Genomic DNA, 19603 nt, shown 5'->3' with positions numbered 1-19603 from the left:
CCTGGTTTGGATAATAAACACTTTCAACAAAAGTGATTTTACTGTGAGCTTTTATGGAAACTTGTTTTCTCTTCAAATCCCTTTTCCAGCTTTAACTTATCAAGTTAATAACAAGGAGGATCAAACACCCTGTTTTCATGAATTCTGTTATGGCAGAGAACACTATTTTAGTAAATTGAATTAGAGATTCCGTAGCTTATAAAAAGGTGGTGTGCATCGAAATATTTTTCATTTTAAAAAAACCTCCAGGATTTTGAGACCACTAGATAATATAATATTTTGATTTGATATCTTAATATAGGTATATGTGCTTGTTTATAGAAAGCAGCTGAAAATACTGTCTGATTGAGATCTGAGGAGAAACATGAGATCTCACAGATGACTTGTAGCCAAATTGACTGTTAGGGGTTGAATTACCTAAAGGGTAATTACATCTGTTTACACTGTCAGCAAATCTGTAAGTATTTCAGGAGAAGGGGTAGTCTCTTGTCTTTTAACAAATGTGAAAGAATTTCACCAGGGTTAAATTTTGTATTTTTAATGCTGAAATTATGATACCACACAGATGCCGATAGTTACATTATGAAGCCACTGTCTACTAAGATCAGCATAAGCGGTTATGGCTTCTTTCATATGTCTTGGTAGAAATGAGCATAATTAGCTGGTATGTAGTTTTAAGAAGTTATTCTTGTTTATTGGTAGCAATGATGTGTATATATATACACAAACACATATAAACTAAATGAGGGAACAAACACAATGAATGGATGCAATATGCATGCTTAATACACGCATTGCTGCAGAAATGTGCAAGGGATCATTTTATTTTAATATGTTAAAAAAAATGCAATGGAAATGCTTTCTTTCAGATAATGTGCCTTCAGTGTTGCCAAGAATGCAGACTAGGTATCAAACTATCCAGTATCTTAGAAGTAAAGTGTGTTTCGGTGCTATGATTGTAATACTTGCTTAAACTGGAGCTTCATGTTTGCTTGAGCAGTAGATCTTCTGCATAAGATTTTAGTCAGAATTGTAGCATGGCTTTTTAATTGGCAGTTAGTTTGTGTCCTGGTTTGACAGTTTGAAAAAAATAATTGCGACATAATGATTTTTGTACAGTCTGTCCCTGGAAATCGCATCCCTCTTTTTGAGGTAATACTGTGATGTTATTGTTGACCGCTTCCTAGTTTCTTTTACTCTGTTATACACTTTGAGTCTTGTGCAAGGCAAGTAAGAAATATAAAATTGGAGGATTTCGGTGAAGCTTGTTTGAAGCTAATATTTTCTACCACTGTAAAGAGTTAATGTCCAAATTACATGAATTCAATGGATTGCATACTCAGCTGAGCGCTTTTATTAATTTCTTAAACCAAACTCTGCTATACATGTCTACAGCAGAAGTTGCAATAATGTTCCTTGTACAGCTTTGCTTTTTGGGAATGGAATCTATGAAGCTTTTATTTATTCCTTAGTGTTTCTATTCAGGGCTAGAGATGTGTTAAATGCTGATTGCTTATTGTGGAAATGATTTAGCATATGATTTCAGTGACCTTTTCATATCACTTTCGCTTTAAAGAAGAAATGCCAGCAGAGTTGACAGTGCTTCTTAGCACTGGGAATAAAAACCCAAATAGCTGGAAACTAAAAAGCCCTGAGGACTACATTAATCCATAGAGTCCTGGGTAGTGTTGTGTCCTAGGCAAAGAAGTGTGAATGCTAGTTAAGTTAACATTCAGATCAGACAAAGAAATTGCAAATGTGAGATTTCTTCTTTTTTTTTCTTTTCCATCACTGTAGCTTGCTGTTCTTTGTTTTAAAAGAAGACCTTCAGCTCCAGTACTGCCAATAACTTCTCAAACAAATCATGCGTTTAATTATCCTTATTGTCTGAAGCCAATGCAGATAGAACACCATATGCTTCTGTTGACTTGACCTCCTTAGTAGTGGGTGTCTGGATTTTCTGATATATTATTCTTTTTATTCCTTGTGACCAAAGGAATTTTCAGACCCTCTGTCAGCCCTCATCAGTGGAGGTTTGAGAGTGGTGAGATAGTGGGTTTTATAACTCTATAGGATTTTTTTTAAATTGGGACCTTTCTGTATTGAACAATTTGTATATAGAGGCAAAGGTGAGCACTTGCATCTAGAGACACTTTAAACTGTTCCTGGCTGCTCTATCCAGTTACTAAAATGCCCCTTAAGTAAATGATTATTTGTCACAATTATAGTTTGGCTTCCTTGACCTTCTGATTGCTTAGGATTGTTTTTCCTCTAGGCAAATGTTTTATTCTGTAACTTTATAGAAAAAAAAAAAACAAACAAAACCCCTCCAAAAAAAAACAACCAACAAACCAAACCTGTCTGATGTACTACTTCATGCTTTCTTTTGGATTGGTAAACTGCAGCACTTTTAGTGTATTTATATTAAAGATATAAAAAATGGGGAGGAAGTGGGTTCTCAGAGTTTGATCTGGTTTGTACTTCCATTTTTCTGCTTTGTTTGTATATGTGGAATCTCTGAGAAAGCAGGGTGGTTTACTTTTTCTACAGAATGTTTACAAGTAAATTGATTCCAAAATTTACATTTTAAAATAGGAAGGTTTTACCAGTTGATATTACAAAGGATAGTATTCAAATTGCTTTAAAAATTTTAGTGAAAACAACTTCAGCTCCTGCTGCAAAAGAATGTTTAAACAAAAGTATCTGGACTGAGATTGGATCAGGCCCTGAAAGTTTCAAAGCAAATACTCAGACTTGTGCTAGTGCATTAGAAGTGGAGAGAACAAAAAACATTATTTGTTTATACAGATCTTTGAAGTGCAAAATGTGAACAAGTTGGAACGAAAAATTAAGAAATTATAATTCTTGGGTTATTGTTTAAAAATAAATTAAGGAAAACGTGCAGAACCTTCACTCAAAAATAAACTGTACTTCACAGTGAAAGCTACTGGAATAAGCATTTTTAAAAATACTTCTAGTCCTAGTAAATACATTTCTATGTGGAAAACAAGGGCAATAAATGGTAATTTTACCGGATTGTTTTGGCGGATTGAAATACCAGATTGCTGAAATGACCTGTCAATTTGAGTAACAAGATTAAGTGGGCAAGTCATTCTTTTATCCTTGTTTTCCTAAATCTTGATACAAGACCTCTTTTGTTTGTTTCATGAAGCAGAAAATGTTTTGTCATGATTAGTGGGATGTATTTTTTGTATATAAATAATCTACCTTACTTTACTGTCTTTAATTCCACAGAATAATACTATTCTAAAACAACTGCGTATTCTCTAGTCCCTTCAGAATAATAAAATAGATTTATGAATAGGCATAGCTACAAACTCTGTAACTAAAAAGGCCCACAGGATTGAATGTTCAAAGAGGACTGATAAAAATTGACCTTGAGCAGTTTTCTTAAGAACTTTTATTTATAGCATGTCTGTTGTTAGCACTTACAGTGTACTACTTTATTCTGTATTTGCATGGTTGATTACTTTTCTGCTTCAGATTTTATAACTCATCATAACTTGCTTATAAAAGGTTTTAATTTCGCTTAAGAGCGAGGCATCTAATTAGCTCATGGGAAGTAGTCATCCATGTTAATATAGTGTAGCATTTCAAGGACACCATGTATCAGTTCTTAGGCAGTTTCAAGTCAAACTCAGGATCTGGTTTGTAAGCATAGTTGAGATTAATTTGGGGGGGCAAATTTTTTTTAAGACCTTCTATACTCTTCATTGTTTGATATTGCTGGTTATAAATATGATTTGTACTGATGTACAGGTTTTGACACTTGAGAATTACCTCAACTTGTTATAGTCTTTTACTGTTTTTCTAAACCTAAATGTCACAAGTGGATTCTGGAACTTCTTTAATATATTTCTTCTGTGGACAGAGCTTCTTGGCCATGCCTGTGTGATCAGTTTGACAATTCGTCTGCTCCCTTTCCTCAGTCAGACACTTGAGAATGCAGTGCTTGGTTTGTGCCTAGTGAGTATCTTCTGAGTTCTGGAGTCACTTCCAAAGGGCAATGGAAGCAATGTTTGTATTTTCTCAGTAAATGCCACTGTGTATTTCTTGTCTGTGCATCTTTATGTGGATGCTGGATGATTGTACAGTGCAGTGAGAGCAGGATTTTGGATCACAGTATTGGGTAATTTTATTTGCACTTACATTTTGCAAAACCCACGCAAAATAAGAAATCTAGTGTTTGTCAAAGAAAGTGTCAGTTTTAAGATGAAGTTGAAAATTACTTAAGTGCTAGTGCAGTAAGAATTTATTTTGATTTACTAGAGGAATTTTTTTGTTTGACATTGGAAATAATTTAGTCCCCTACATGTTAGCGGAGCAGGATTTTAATTTAAAAGGATATCTGTTTGAGGAACAAAGATGACTATTTGATCAGGTGATACTACAAATGTGATAGCTTGTAAGGTACTTTGGTATTATGGATCAAGCATGGTCTAAAAAATACATGTTGCATACATCTCTGGGAGTGAAGTGCAGGTCAGTGCAGGTATTGTCATGACTTACTGATGTACTTGATACCATGATTTCATGGACCACAGCATCTGAAATGATTTGAGGGGAAATGCAGAACTTATTTTTTCACCTTATGTAGCTGAAACAATGAAACATTCTTGTAAAAGCTATGCCAGGTTGAATTGGCTGGCATGTTGACAAATCCCTATTTCATTGAAGAGTAACCTGCTCTGGCCACACCCACTGATTCTATATAAAGCTCAGTGTGGAAGCTCTCTGTCCATTAAGACCTCTATTTTGTATCAACCTGTAAATTGATCAACATCCTTGATGCAAGTGTAATGAATTAATACATGAAGCTTGTTACTGTCTCTGACCTGTGGCATGATGGTAACTACTGTGGGGTTTTTATAATGGGAGTAAATGAGTTGTGGAATAACTAATCACAAAAGTACCTAAATTAGCACTTACTACAGTGTATTCTCACAGATTCAAATCTTTATTTGATTTTAATAACTCTTTAACAGAGTATGCACAAAAATGAGACACATGCTGTGGAACCTTTAACTTATAGCACAATTGGCTTCAGCTGAAGCCCCCCCACCTTTTTTTTTTTTTTTTTTTTTGAGAAGGTGCAGGCTGTGTTGGTTTTGAGTGAAGGTCTAAGGAGAGGGAACCCTGGGGTAGGAAGAAGAAAACTGAACGGGTTGACATTAGAGTGGGCCGTATACTTAACTGTTACATTGATGAATTTAGTACTGTTGCCAGTGAGATGTTGTTCATTTGAACAATGATTTGAATATCCCCCCCTTGGATAGAGGAAAGGTCCTGCCACATGAGGTATCTGTTCCTGCTCTTACCCATTTTACTAATTGAATATTTGTATTTAATGCTTTATGGCCAACCAGAGCCTTTTGTCTGTGTGTCAGATGACAGTCAATTCCTCCTGTTCCTATTTAATGTACAAAGGGGGTGAGGGTTTCAGGAGTTCAGTTGGATAAGAGCAGGAAATATAAATCAGACCTACAATTTGGTAAGGCTAAGCCCTCTGTACTTGTCTTACTGTCTTTTTTGAGTGCCAAGTCTGTGGCTGGTTACCTTTTTCTCTGTGCGGCAGATCCATCACTTCGGGTATTTAGCTAATTTGTGGTTTGAGCGAAGACTCAACTGCCTGCTGTTGATATGGGAAGGTCATAAAGCTTTTTCTGATCTTGTCTGATGCATCTGCTTTTGAAGGCAACCAGTTGTACCACCATAGAGCCCTTGAGTAAATTACAGCTTGCTTTTTTTTTTTTTTTTAAATACAGTCACCTTAGTTCAGTATGTTCTATTTCCAGTTGTGGAAGTGGCCTGTGATTTAACATATTTAAGAACCTGCTTGATTGATAAGATAAATATCAGATTTCAAAGCTCTCATACTGCTTTTTATGTTGTAGATGGTGCTTCTTTCAGCAGACAGTAAAAAGCTTTCCTTTAGAGAGAATAGCAATGCTAACTTTGAGAAACACTGGAATGTTCTTGAGGAACGTTTGTAAGGGTCTTCATGCGATGCTGTTTTCCTCAACAGGGGAAAAAAAAGGGGGGGGGGCGGCGGGGAGAGGTAGGGAAGGATGGGCATATTACATAGCAGCCACAGATCTTTTTTTCTTTTTTTTTTTTTTTTCCTTGTAGGGTGTGGCAGGGTTTTTACTGGAGTCACAGGCTATCATAATATGGCTGTTGCAGGCTACATGGAGTCAGAAACTTCGCAGAGATTGCTAGAAATACAAACTTCCCTTTTTAGCTAGCTTCTGGCCCTTTTTCTTTGTCTGCTATTTAGGCTATTTCTTGAGAAAGGCATCTCTAGAGGGTCACAAGACATCTCTGATTCTGTAGTGCCTGTAATTCCTTTCCCCCGGTGCAACATTAACAAAGATGGATATGTATGCATATAATCTAAATACTTGTTCCTCTTCTGCTACTGCCTAAGATATGTAAATAAAATCCTTTGAATTATCATATAACAATATGTACAGCTTTGGTCAAGACTGTCATGTACTTATATGCTCCCAACAATATTAAATTGCACCTGCAATCTCATTGGTGGATCTAAGTAGTTCCTCAGACTTCTAAATAGTGAATTGAGTATTTTGGGGTGATTGTTGCTTTAATAATACTAGTATCTTGATCAGAAATTCTGTTCAACTGTACTTTCTGTGTTTTAAGATTAATGGCAACACACATACATCTATAAGGGTTTCAAAAGTGCATTGTGATTGAAGGTTAGGTGCCTAGGTTCTTTTGTTGATATTGACCCATCTCTGCTTCCTTTGTGGGTGGTTTATGGTGAAATTTCAAATAATTGGAGGCAGCAGAATTTTGCTGATTCTATAGATGTTTGTACTCCACTCAATTTAAAAATGCACCCAAAGTAGTTTACTTGCATAGTTTTCATAGTAGGATATAATAAACTATTTCAGTTGAAAGGGACCTACAACAATCATCTAGTACAACTGCCTGACCAACTCAGTGCTGACCAAAAGTTAAAGCGTGTTACTAAGGGTGTTGTCCAAATGCCTCTTAAACAAAAAAACTGGGAGCTGTTGATGATTTGTAATGTCACTGACGCTGAATAGCCACAGAATTGTTTTGGTTGTGTTTCCAAGGTATTTTGCCATTTTGTTGTTCAGTATGTGTTTCATCTGGAATTATGATACAGCGAGTGTTTTGCGAGTGCAGGTAATTAACCTACAATTCAGATTTCTTTTACTATTTTAGTTGAGCTGATTTGTAAATTCAAAATACAGCATATTTTCTTGTTCCTTTACTTTGATGCCCTTTTTTATCCCAAGGAGAAGCTCTTTGCTCTTAAAAATCATGGATTGAAGTACAGAAACAGACTATACTAGTAGTACAAAACCTACAAAGAAGAAACTAAATGTATGCTAAGACGTTCAGAAGCTCCATGTTGAGCTTAGGAAATTGGCATCTGGTTTAAAACTTAGCTTATGAGCTGCATAAATTTGGAACAAAAAAATCAAATAATGCAAAGAGGAGACTGGACTGAGTTTGTAACTTAGGTTAATGGTGTCTTTTTGGAATGACTTTTTTTTAACAGTTGTTTAATAGGAGAGCCATAAATGGCCCAGAGAAGGAAGAGTAGGCTGAGAGCTGAGATTCCATCTCTGGTCAAAAACTTGCAAACCTTCACAGTTTGATTTGAATTTTTAATTTTCAAAATACTGCATCAACTTTCAAGTGAGCTTGTCTAAATTCTAGGTTCTGCATATTTAGGAGAACATCTTGCAGCACACGAAAAAAAGCTGAGAAAACAAATTACTGAGTGAGTTGACATAGTGTTAGCTTTCCAAGAAGTGCGCAGCATCACGCCAGCTAAAATATTTAGGTTTTAGCTTCTGGAATTTTGCTGAAACTGCTTGAGTTTAAGAGAAAAAGATGAAGAATTAATGCTTTCAGTTTTCAAGTAATTTCTTAACAAGATATTCTCATTTGAAGTGTAAGGGCTAGTTATTTTTATTTGATCTTTTTGACTTCCAGAGCAAAGTATGAAAAAGCATCACCTTCTCGTTTCAATGTAAAATAGTATATTATTCTTAAATAAAAATACGACTGTATACTGAAACTGTTTGAGACCAAATGTGTTTGATATTGGCTACAGCTGCTGTTAGAGGGATGTTTTATTTGTCAGAGAACAGATATTTTTGTGGTTCTTCCATCAGCTGTGTAAGGCCAGTAACTGCCTGAATTCCTTCCTCTGGTTTCTTAAATTACTCTAGGTTTCAATGTAAGAAGAAAAGTCATTTATAATATTGTAGAAACAGAAACTTTTTTCCTCATGGTGATCACTGATCTCTGACTGTTTCCCTTATGGTTTTAGGCTTAGTATTTTTCTTCATACTGTAACAGCAGTGGAAAAAATGTGGTTTGATACTTTTTGACAATGAAACAATTAAATTTTTTTAAGTTTTAGAGAAACCTTTGAACAATAAAACACTAAATGGTCAAATGTGTTTTGAAAATATTGGCTACATTGACTTTTTTGTATACACATTACTTACAAGTCAGCTTGTCATAGAATAGAATATCTCGGTTGAAACGGACCTACAACAATCATCTAATCTAACTGCCTGACCAATTCAGGGCTGGCAAAATGTTAAAGCATGTTGATAAGGACATTGCCCAAGTGTCTATTAAACGCTGACAGGTTTGGGGCATCAACCATTTCTCTAGGAGGCCTGTTCCGGTGTTTGAGCACACTCTTGGTGAAGAAATGTTTCCTGATGTTCAGTATAAACCTCCCTTGGTGCAGAATCCAATGTTTTCTTTAGACCTCCTTTTGCTATTAATGTACTTAACAAAGCCCTTCTTGTTGTCAGATACAGCACTGGCTAGTTTCAACTGTAATTGAGCTTTGGCCTTTTTTCCTACATACACATTTCAGAATGGCTGCCTTGAATTTCTGAAGAAGCTTCTACAGTCACTTGCAAATTTTGATTCCTTCCTCTTTGTGAGGAAAGAAGTGACATTTAAAATATAAATGGGATTTTTGTGTAGTCTAGTAATATGTTCTCCACAGAAAATCCTAATTTTGTGATGAAAAGATTTAGCTTTCAAATTATTACATATTTTGGAGGGGGGAGAGCAAATACCAAACGAGATAAGTCAAAGTTTAAATAAAAATAGATGTTAAATTTAATCTTGCAGGCTCATCCCAAGTACTTAGGAGGCAAGAACTCTGAAAAATCAAATTAGAATATTTATAAATTCCTGATGCCTTAAGGCACATTTGCTCTTCTAAAGTCTGGAACAGGTGGTGACCACCATTGTTGGTACTGTAAGAGGCAAAGAAGTATTTTCTCCTTTGCAAGTGCCTTTCAGGATGAGATGAAATTTGACGTTGCTGCTGTTGTGGTTTTTTGTTTGTTTGTTTCCTTTTAAATAATAAGTATCTGAACAGTTGATCAATGCTTTGAAGTGCTGCAAGTATGCCAAAGATATAACTGTTAGAAATTTAAATCTAATTTCTTTTGTTTCAAAGTACAGGCAGTTGTATAAAACAAGTACCAAAAGGCCAAATTACAAATTCTTCTCCAAATACATGAAAAGTGCTAGGTCTGGTAGTGTTAGAGGTGTAAATGTTTTAAATGACTTAAGTTCTTGCAAAGAATTTTAACCTCATTATATTTTTGAAGGATGGGTTTCAGGAGTTTACGTATCTTTTATAGCAGCCTCCATAACCTAGACGTTTGGTTGAAGCAACTGTGAGAAGCTGACTCCTTTGAACCAATCAACTAGTATTTCTTAAGAGCTCATGCTTTTGAGGTCTCAAGTACCATAAATGAATACCAATACCGTTCACTGGGAGCCTCAGGACTGAAGTAATTTGTAATTGGGAAAAATTTTACAGTACCACATTTGGAACCTATGTTCTTTGCTCAAAAACTGCTATGATAAGTTATGACAGCAAAAGTTTACTTCTACATGCATAATTTTAAATTTCTTTAGAAAGAAATGAACTAATTACCTTCTTTGATTTTGACATATTATATTAATTGTAAATTAAAGGTGTTATAAAAGCCACCTCCTCCGACAGTGTCATCTCCTCAGTAACGGATTTTTATTGGTAGTTCTTAATACGAAACTACAGTTTTCATGTCTTCATGTGATAAAACTGCCTTTTCAGTTGGACTCTAAGTTTCTTGTGGTTTTACAACAGAGTTTTAATTTGCTGTAGAATTACAAGGGTCCTGTAATTCCCATTTTCATATTACCTACCTGAATTAGGGAGGCAGAAAAAAAATCTTAATCTCTGTTTACAAGCTGAGTTTAGAAATAAGATATTTCTGATTTTGCATTATGGAGTTTGCTAGGTGGAGGTGGCAGGGAACTACTGTGGTTCTCCACTCTGACGTATTCCTAAGTAAATTATTCCCTCTAGGCCTCTGTTGTTCCTTAGAGCACCAGAATCATTGGAGTACTGCGTGTGATGCTGCTATCTTGTAGTAAGTGTAGGAAGAGAAATGGTCTCTGCCAAGAATTTGTCTAAGTCAAGAGAGGAAGACCTGAATTCATGCTACTTGAGGTGCTGAAGTCTGAACCACAGGTTCCATAGGGTTCTCACCATTTTCCTAGGATAAATGCAGACTCTGCCACAGACAGGTTTAGCCTTTTTGTAGTAGGGAAAACAGAAGTACCAAAATTTGCCTGCTGTCTTGTACAGTGAAGACGAGAAGGGAAACCTGGTGCTACAGGCTGTTTCTGAGGCTACCCACTGCTATAGAAGCCCCTCAATAAAACCTTGCATGTCCTTTGGTGGCTCACATGTTCTTCTCTGACTAGACAGAAATTGACAGGGATCTATATAACCTGCTACCACTCATTCATTTTGGGGAGGCAGTATCACTTGCATACTTAGTGTAGAAGCCACACTCAATACAATTCTATATTTGTTTAGCTGTTAAAATGTTTTATAACCTTACTGTAACTAGTAGACATGGTTCCAAGCAATCTTTGATTTCTTTGGGTTATCATTGGCAAGTAAGAATGTCCTTCATGCCAGAAACTCCAGCAAATTTTCTTGGCCTTCTCAGTACTGCTGACTAAAGCACCAAGTTCTGTTTCAAATAGCAGTCTGGATTCAGTCATCAGTGTGTAGTGTGCGTAGCACTGTGGTGTGGGCCAGCATCTGTGTTCTGCGTTTGTTTGCACAAAAGCAGTAACCATTTGGTTTTAATGAAAAAAGGAAAATAAGGCTGGCAAGGGAAATGTTTTTAAGAGGTAGCGAACTATGTTTTTATTTTTCTGTCTTCAAAACAGAGGGCATTTTAGCTAATTATGTTTTCTAAACATAATCAGAACAGTATATCCCAACTACAAAAAAGAACATAAATGTAAATTGAAAGAAGTTGGAGGAAATGCAACTTTATTAACAAGGGAAAGTTGACTGCAATTCCTTTTTTACCCCATGTATTACTACAATGTAGCAACACGAAGAGGTTCAAATTGCTTGCAAAACTTCTGCTTCCCTACCATTGCAGTACTGAAAGGCTAGGAATTGATAGGTAAATAACAAAAAAGATATGTCTGTGGATGACAGCTGTGTAGTTGGAATATCGGTTACAAGGTTTAAAATCACTTAAGATACTCCAGTCCATATATGTAGATTGTCTGAACAAGAGTGATGGTCATTTCCTCAAATCACCATCAATAGGAAGAAGGAGAGATGCAGAAACCAGAGATGCTTACTTTGCTGGGTGGCAAGGGTACAGGCAACATCGGCAAATGAGTTTTGGTGTTTCCCTCTCCCTTTTGGTCTCCTTTCAAAGAATACGTCTATGTATCTGCATTAGCAGGATTTTGATCAAAAACTTTTCTTCTTGCAGGCCCTGACAATACCATAACTTAAAACTTGGGTTTGAAATTAGCATGTCTGAAATATTATCAAATTCTACTAATTCTTACAAAATATTCAGAGAGGGATTTCAAAAGGCATAACTTGTGCTTTTATAAGGCACCACTCCTATTATGCTTCTTAGAATGCTTATTATCCTTTCTTCAAGAAAGGATTTGTGGGCATCTCTTCCAAGAAAAGATTCAGAGTTGCCTTGTGGTGCTGAGTAGTGGGAACTCAAAGGTCACCCCTGTCTGTGGCTACAGTGAGTGGCATACCCCCCTCAATGCCTGCTTTGCATCAGTGTCTGGTGCAGCTCACTCTTCCTGTTGTATGCTGTATAAATTTTAAGGTGCCTAACTCATGTGGGATTTTGCTCAATTGTTCTTGGTTGGATTTCAGAAGCTACACAGCTGAGCAGTCCCTGACCCTTGCTGTATCTGTCTGTAGGTGTTTGTTTCCAAAAATAACCAGGATCATCTTTTTTTCTCTCTAGAAAAGTTGATTGCATATCAACGGGAGTTTCATGCTTTGAAGGAGCGTCTTCGTATAGCTGAGCATCGCACTCTACAACGCTCTTCTGAGCTGAATGCTATCTTGGAGCAGTTCAGACGTGCAGTAGCAGAAACAAATGGGAGTAAGAATGCAATGAATAATTTTTCAGGTACATACTGTGGTTAAGCTATTTTTTTATACTGCTGCACTACTCATATCTCTTCTTATTGCTATAGAATAAGAGATTAATATCAAGAAAGCTGAATGAAACTGTTCAGCTGTGCAAATGAAGAATCTGTAGTATGTTATATCTGGTGGGGATTTTGTTGGGTTTTGTTTTGTTTTGTTTTTTTTTCCAATTTCTGTTCTTAATGATCCACCCGCTGTTCATTCTTATGACTTTAGGGACTGAATACTTATTCCACGCCTAGCTCCAAAAGTTTGGAACTTCCGGTTACTTATTTAACATACTTAATATATTTTGACAATAATTTACGTTACTTTTTAAATGGAGCTTTAGGGGAAAGGTGAGCAAACAAAAGAAATGGATGAACTTGAGGCAATTAAAATATCTTTAAGTCAGCTGGAGAATGTAAAAACATACAGGCTAAGGTATTGGTTGTGATCTGTAAAATGTTCAAGTAATTTCCTTTTTAATAACTAGTGATTAAATGGTACCTTGGTAAAGTCTTCTGTAAGTTTAACCCATTTTGGAGGCTGATGCTCAAGTTTACTGAAAGCTATGTTTGGCAATATTTGAGGATGCCTTTGCATTACTCACTGGATTGTTGAAGTTAACTTTTAAAATCACACTATTTCTGCTTTAGTCACTCTGATTTTTCTAGGTGGAAAATGAAAAATAAATATAAACTTTCTGGTGAGAGGTCTGATTCGGTTGGTTGCAGAAATTTCACTGTATTGGCCTAATGAGGAAAATAGTTTTGCAAATCAAAAAACTGTATCAAGTTTTTTGAATCTGTTGTCTATTTGCATTTGTGCTATGGGTTACTATTTTATTTTTTCAGGGGGTGGGGTGGTGGTTGCTATAATTATAGGCCCTCAGTGCTGATATTAATGATAAATTGCTCGGTCTGACACTAATGGCCTATCCAACCAGATCTCCATGGCTCACTGGATCTCCAGGAATGGTGTGGATAAAGGTTACATTTAACATAGTCTATGACTCGTCTTCCTCTTCTGTGTGTATGTTTTTGCAATTAAAGTGAACAATAGAGGAAGTGAAATAATTTTGATACTGGATTTACGATTTATTTCTAAAAATTAGTTAGCTTGCTTATAGACAATATAGTTATAGGGAGTTACTTTCTTCTGATGCAGTTGAAGTTACTGATTCACATTTTCAACATTCTACCATGTCTGGATCCCAGCTGGGACATGGTCTTTTTTTCCGTGTAGAACCATGATGGGAGGTCAGCTGAAATCTGAATTCCTGAGCTTTTGTGCTCAGAACTTAGTATTAGATATATTTTATTAAGTTTAACGTACTTAAGTATACATAATACTATATACTGTTTGCTGTCTTTGAAGATGAAAGAATTCCAGATTGTTTTAAGTAGATCATTATTCATTCGTACAAAAAGCTGTCATACTTTGACAGAATTTTTAGTCCAGCTTTTGCGGTTAAAGCTAAAGGAAATGTTAGCAGGAAAAGTAAAATGTACCTGTACTGGAATCTATCAAAATAAGCATCTCAACTTATAGCATATACTTACAAAGCTTTTTTCAAGATTATAAGTCGTTAGGCATTTAGTTTCACCAAAAAATAAATATTAAAAAACAAACAAACAAACCAAAGTCCAGAACAAAACCCTTCTGTCTTTGTAGAAGCTACACTCAGAATCTGAGAGGAATTACGTTTATGGCATTACTTTTCTCACTTCTTAGCAATTCAGTTTTATCTTGGAAACATTGAGTACAGTTTTTTACTTAACTTGGTACTGTAAAGCCCATAGGTTTTCAAAGGTCCATCTGCTATCATATTTGTCGTTTGAAATAAGAGTTGTTTTCACACTTGATGTAAGAAAATCAACATGCGCAGCAGGGGAATCTAAAAACTGTTATTTGCAACTTTGAGAGCCACCTGGACATCCTGAGAGGTAGTTACTCTAGTCAATTAGAGTACTTAAAATAATTCTTGCTCTTTCTAAATTAAATTAATGTTAGCATTTATTGTATTGCAGAAATACTCAAAATCTAAATTGTATATTTAATACTATTTTTGGTTTGTATCTGTATGTGCAGTGTATTCTGATATGTATTTGTAGCTTTAAACAGTTATTTGCAGTAGCATCGCTATATGATGATAAGCTCTGTAAGCATAAGTAAAAAATAATCTGGGTAAATAAGGCTCCCATTTTGATTAATTGAGGGGAGAACCCCAAACACCTAAATACATGGAGCGTTCTTTACTTCTGTGATTACACACTAAGTCTTATGTGATCAGGTAAGTATTAACTATATCTGTAGCAAGGTTACTGGGTGGAAAACAATCTTGGCCGAAAGATGTCCTTTATACACAAGATATAATGCCTCAGTAAAATGCATCACTTGTTCTGTTTTTCAGTTAGGACCAAGCTTGGAATTTTGTACTGTTTACCACTGCGTAAAACTTCATATTATTTGTTTTCTGCATTAACGATTTCATGTATGTTTGCAGATGAGACGCTGAAATTATTAAAAGAGCTAACAAGTAGAAAATCTCTTCAAGTGCCAAATATCTATTACCATTTGCCTCATTTATTGAAAAATGAAGGAAGCCTTCAACCTTCTGTGCAGGTTGGCCTTGGAAGGACAGGAGGTATGCTGATACAATGTTTACTTTATGTTTTATATCTGGAGGACTTTCTAGTTTTAGTAATACAATTTATGGCATTACTTGGTAGATAAGGACATCTCATTTAACTTGTGTGATATTGATATCTCTCAGAATTCCCACTGAATCAAAGATGAAAGGAGTTTGGCTTCAGCTTTGCTCTTTTCTGCATAATCTTAGTCGCACCCTATGCCATGTTAAGGTACACACTAAGTAGCATTTAGTTTGGATGAATTTTTGGTAACTAAGTAAAAGGAAACACAGCTCAGGCATTACAGATTCTGAACTGCTAATGGGCATATCCCTTTGGCTTTTCAGATTTGTGGGGTAACCATGCATGGATATAATTATTTTAGAGTTGATGTTTCTGGGGTTGGGTTTTGTGGTTTTTTTTGAACAATATATTTCAATGTATAACTTACAGTTGGGAGAACTAGGATAATCAGATATTATTGCATCAATAGAATGTGGACATTTGTTGAAGGGGAAAAAAAATCAATGTTATGCTGCAATACTGTTGACCCCCTTTTGTGTGGGTTTGTCTTTTTTTTTTAATCCTCACAAACTCTGAGCTTTGGTTATTAGGATAGCTCCATGGAATCCCACTCTTGGAGCTCTAGAAAATAAATAGCATGAAGCCCAACCAAACTGATATACCTCAAAGCATACGTGTGTATGTCTAAGTTTGAAGGCCCCACCAATAAGTCCTTGTTTTTCTGTGTGCCATCTGACTTGAACAGCTTGTGTTATTGTCCTCTTGGCCTATCTTCTTGTTTTGTTTTGGTTTTTTTTTTTTTTCTCCCCCTCCTTGCTTTTGAAAGAAACATTAATTACTCCTGGCCTGTATTTTTTTCGTTACTTCAGTAAGCTTGATTGCTCGTTCTTTTAACACATGCCTGTGTGGCAAATGTGTGGACTCAAGCCATAGAGTTATTTTTCTGACTATAGGTACCACTTATTTCAACGTTGTTAATCAGGAAGGGAAAGGCTCATATTCCTTTATTGTTTTAAGTGAAGTCTGTATTATATCCCCCTGGGAATATATGACAGAAGTTTGAAATTACAATATAGAAATTGGAATCAGGCTTATTTAATTAAAAAGAGAGAGGAAATTCTGAGTTAAAATTATTTTTCCCATCTTCCCCTTTCCTGGTCACCATGCTTTTTAAGTGTTTGTTTTAAAAATGTAGAGCTTCTTAATGTGTAGTTGCTAGGCAAAACAGTCTCTATAAGGAAGGGTAAACAACATTTTTAATAGTTGTTTGATTTTATGTATTTATGATGTGGTAAATCATTTCACACAGATGGCTCAGAACGCTGGTGCTAACTTCATTAAGTCTGTTTTATCCTTTTGCTGTGTTCCTGCTGCTATCTGCTGTGTTCCTAGTAGGTAGCCAACCCTGGGTATGGGATAGGGTACAGAAGAAAGACTATGGGAAAGTTAAGGAACGCAGGAGTCCAATGGCCAGCTGAAAGATGGTGTTAATAGCATTGTAGCTGGGGCCAGATTGCTTTGCATTTGAGGTGCTTTTACCAGGGATAAGAGATTTCAGTGAGGAATTTCCAGGCAATCCTGATGACTTGGACTTGAAGAACCCAAATCAGGTGCAAGTAAAGTAATAGAATTTTTTTTCAGCAGTGTCATTTTAAAAGATGACTTCTGAGAAGTTAAATACTGAAGTTGTGAAGAACGGTTATGCCAATTTGAAAACAAAACCAGGTTAGGGAGTTTAATCACTCTAAGTCCTGGTGCACCTTATCTGATTAGTACCATGGTTGTTGCCTATTACCTGTGCAATAGTCTGGCATGTCTAGGATTACTTCTTTTTTGTTTGCTGTATTTGCTCTGAATGTCGGTGGTGATTATGGTAATCATGCTCCTGATGATTGGTGGTATATTTTTAAACTGTTATCTCAATCTTTTAACTCTTTGCTTTTCTTAAGCAATGCTTTATTACAATATAAGATTCTTGGTTTCTATCTTGCATATGCAGTCACTAAATGTATATTTCTGGTTTGTTTGATTTCAGTTTCCATTGTAATGGGAATACCTACAGTGAAAAGAAAAGTCAAGTCTTACCTTACAGAAACTCTCCACTCTCTTATTGATAAGCTGTCCCCTGAAGAAAAACTGGATTGTGTTATGGTTGTCTTTATAGGAGAGGTAATCACGTAAATATATTTATACAATTTCTAACCTGCCTTTAATTGCAAGTACCACTCATTTCAGGAACTTATGAGGATCTACTTTTTCTTCAAGATGTAGACAGGTTGACTGTCTTTAATGAAAATGAGACAGTGTCAGTCATGTGTTTGAGAGAAACAATCTTGAAGAGCCCAGCTTTTTCTATTTATCAAGGGCATAGGGAACACGGATTCAATAGACTGGTTATTCTGCAAATCTTTTGATGTTTATACCTAGTGACAGAGATGTGCTAGTTACCTTATTCCTTCAACATCAAAATAACAGCCAAGCTACTGTGGTGTTGTAGGCAGGATTCTTCCCATTCTCTTCATGCTACTGCTTAGTCCTTCCTCAAATGAGTGCTCCAGTTTGAGATGTTAGGCACAGGTTGTTACTGATTTTATTTTCTGGACAGTGTGGATATTGTAAGTCCATACCTTTTTCATGGATTAATTCAAACAGTATTCAGTTGGACAGTTTGATCGGTTTGGCTCTGATTTAGTGGAAATCTAATTTAGGGAAATGATAGACTGCTTCAGAAATAACTCCATTTGCTGTTAGGAATTGCATATGTGTATTTTCATCTGTGTGTTTTCCTCAAAATTCTGACTTGGAGAGGGGGAAATTTATATAAACGTTTTACCTTCATCCATCTAACCACATAGTGCTCTACTGAAACAGTATTTTGAGTCCCACAGATGAAGATTTGAATCCTTTAGTTGTAACTGTGAGCCAGTGTCCATTCAGGGATGAATCAGTGGAAAATCAGATAGGCATTTTAATACTTCTAGTTGTATTATCATCACATTTTAAAGCTTTGCTTGAAAAGTTCGTAAACTTTTTACCTGTACCTGAGAACTGATTCTTATGGTTTTCTAATATAAATGGCTCTGTTTTCTTTTTCTTGACAGTCAGTCAAGACAGTCAAAAACTGACTGTCAGGACAGATACTGCTTTTCTGCAGAAAATGCTCTTAAAACATCCATTGGTTGAGAATATCAAGAGAACAGAATTCATTCTGAATTACTGGAATGCTGGATTTTTCTTCATGTATTAGTTGGAGTAATTTTATTGCCTTTTAGTTTGTCTTCTTTTCAAGGTTTAAAACTGAAGTTTCATTTTGTTGTGCTTAAAGAGATCAGAGCTATGAAGACCGTGTATTATCGTTGGATTCTCCTGTTTTCTGCAAAACTTTGAATAGAAGTGAAGAGAATCCACACTCTGTCCCCAACTGCACAAGTTCCTTGTTGCCTTAGACAAGACATATTGCTATACCTGAGCTTTCCATAGCTAAATAACTTTCTTCCTTTGAGGATTCTTCCTTTCTTTCATCTTGTGAATGATTCCACAAAAGTGACAGTGAAGGAACTGAACATTTTAACGTGGGAGCTCTTACTTCCGTGTCCAAGGAGAATGGTGTGGTTTTCTCGGGGGTGGGATACTGTTACCCTCTGTATCTTATCTCTGTATCTGTCTCTTTGAGGGCAGCACTACGTGCTTACTCACATATCTCCTATGAGCACTGCAAGTCATGAATGTCTGGGAAATTTTGAAGTACCTAAGCTTACTTTCTTGCCCTGTTATAACCATTCCTTATATTTGCATTTCTTTTTCATTACTCCATCCAACTTTGTATTCCTTGCTTTACTGTTTCTTTGACCAGGTTTTATATTTTCTTAAGTTCAATGTCTTATAGTTTGCTTTGTAATTGCTTGAGGGTACTCTTTCAATGAATAGTGTGGTTCAGTAAATACTTAAAAAACACAGCATAGTTCAGGATTCTGAGATATACTGTATATTTTAGCTTCATTCTGGAAGATGAAAAGTGTAGATTTATTAAGCATTTTTTCTGGCTTTTTTAAGGAAGGCCTATTCCCCTGGTGGATTTCTGTTTCTCCTTAAACAAAAGAAAGGGCTTTAGCTTTTAAAATACCTTTGTCTGTGGGGTTTCTTAGCCTAAAATGTGTTGGACTGTCACTATGATTAACATGTGCGCATTAACGAAGACTTATTTAAAAATACATTAGAACTTTGACCAACTATGCTTGCATTAAAAATTATGGCAAAAGCTTCTGGAAAAAAATTACCTGCACTCAACTTCTATGCAGTGTTAAGTACAGCAAGAAATGGTCATAGTGTGAGGTTAGGTAATTTTTCTAATAAGCTTAAAATTACTATCTGTGCTTTGTCTATAGCTTGTACCAACAAAAGAAAAAAATGC

The 19603-nt window shown here is 35.8% G+C and overlaps 1 protein-coding gene across 1 annotated transcript in view; it reads left to right on the top strand.

The window, feature by feature from the left end:
• The window catches only part of MGAT4A (alpha-1,3-mannosyl-glycoprotein 4-beta-N-acetylglucosaminyltransferase A), a gene marked incomplete at both ends in the record, with an annotated part of 70148 nt that overhangs the window by 12692 nt on the left and 37853 nt on the right, over positions 1-19603 (top strand). Inside the window, 3 exons of the mRNA XM_082489777.1 lie at positions 12366-12533; positions 15042-15182; positions 17228-17361. Coding sequence (XP_082345903.1) covers positions 12366-12533; positions 15042-15182; positions 17228-17361 — 443 coding nt within the window. The remainder of the gene's footprint in view (positions 1-12365; positions 12534-15041; positions 15183-17227; positions 17362-19603) is intronic.

Source organism: Vanellus vanellus (assembly GCF_965231255.1).
Source record: "Vanellus vanellus genome assembly, chromosome: 1".
NCBI classification, from domain to species: Eukaryota; Metazoa; Chordata; class Aves; order Charadriiformes; family Charadriidae; genus Vanellus; species Vanellus vanellus.
This window is presented reverse-complemented; position numbering and strand designations above follow the sequence as displayed.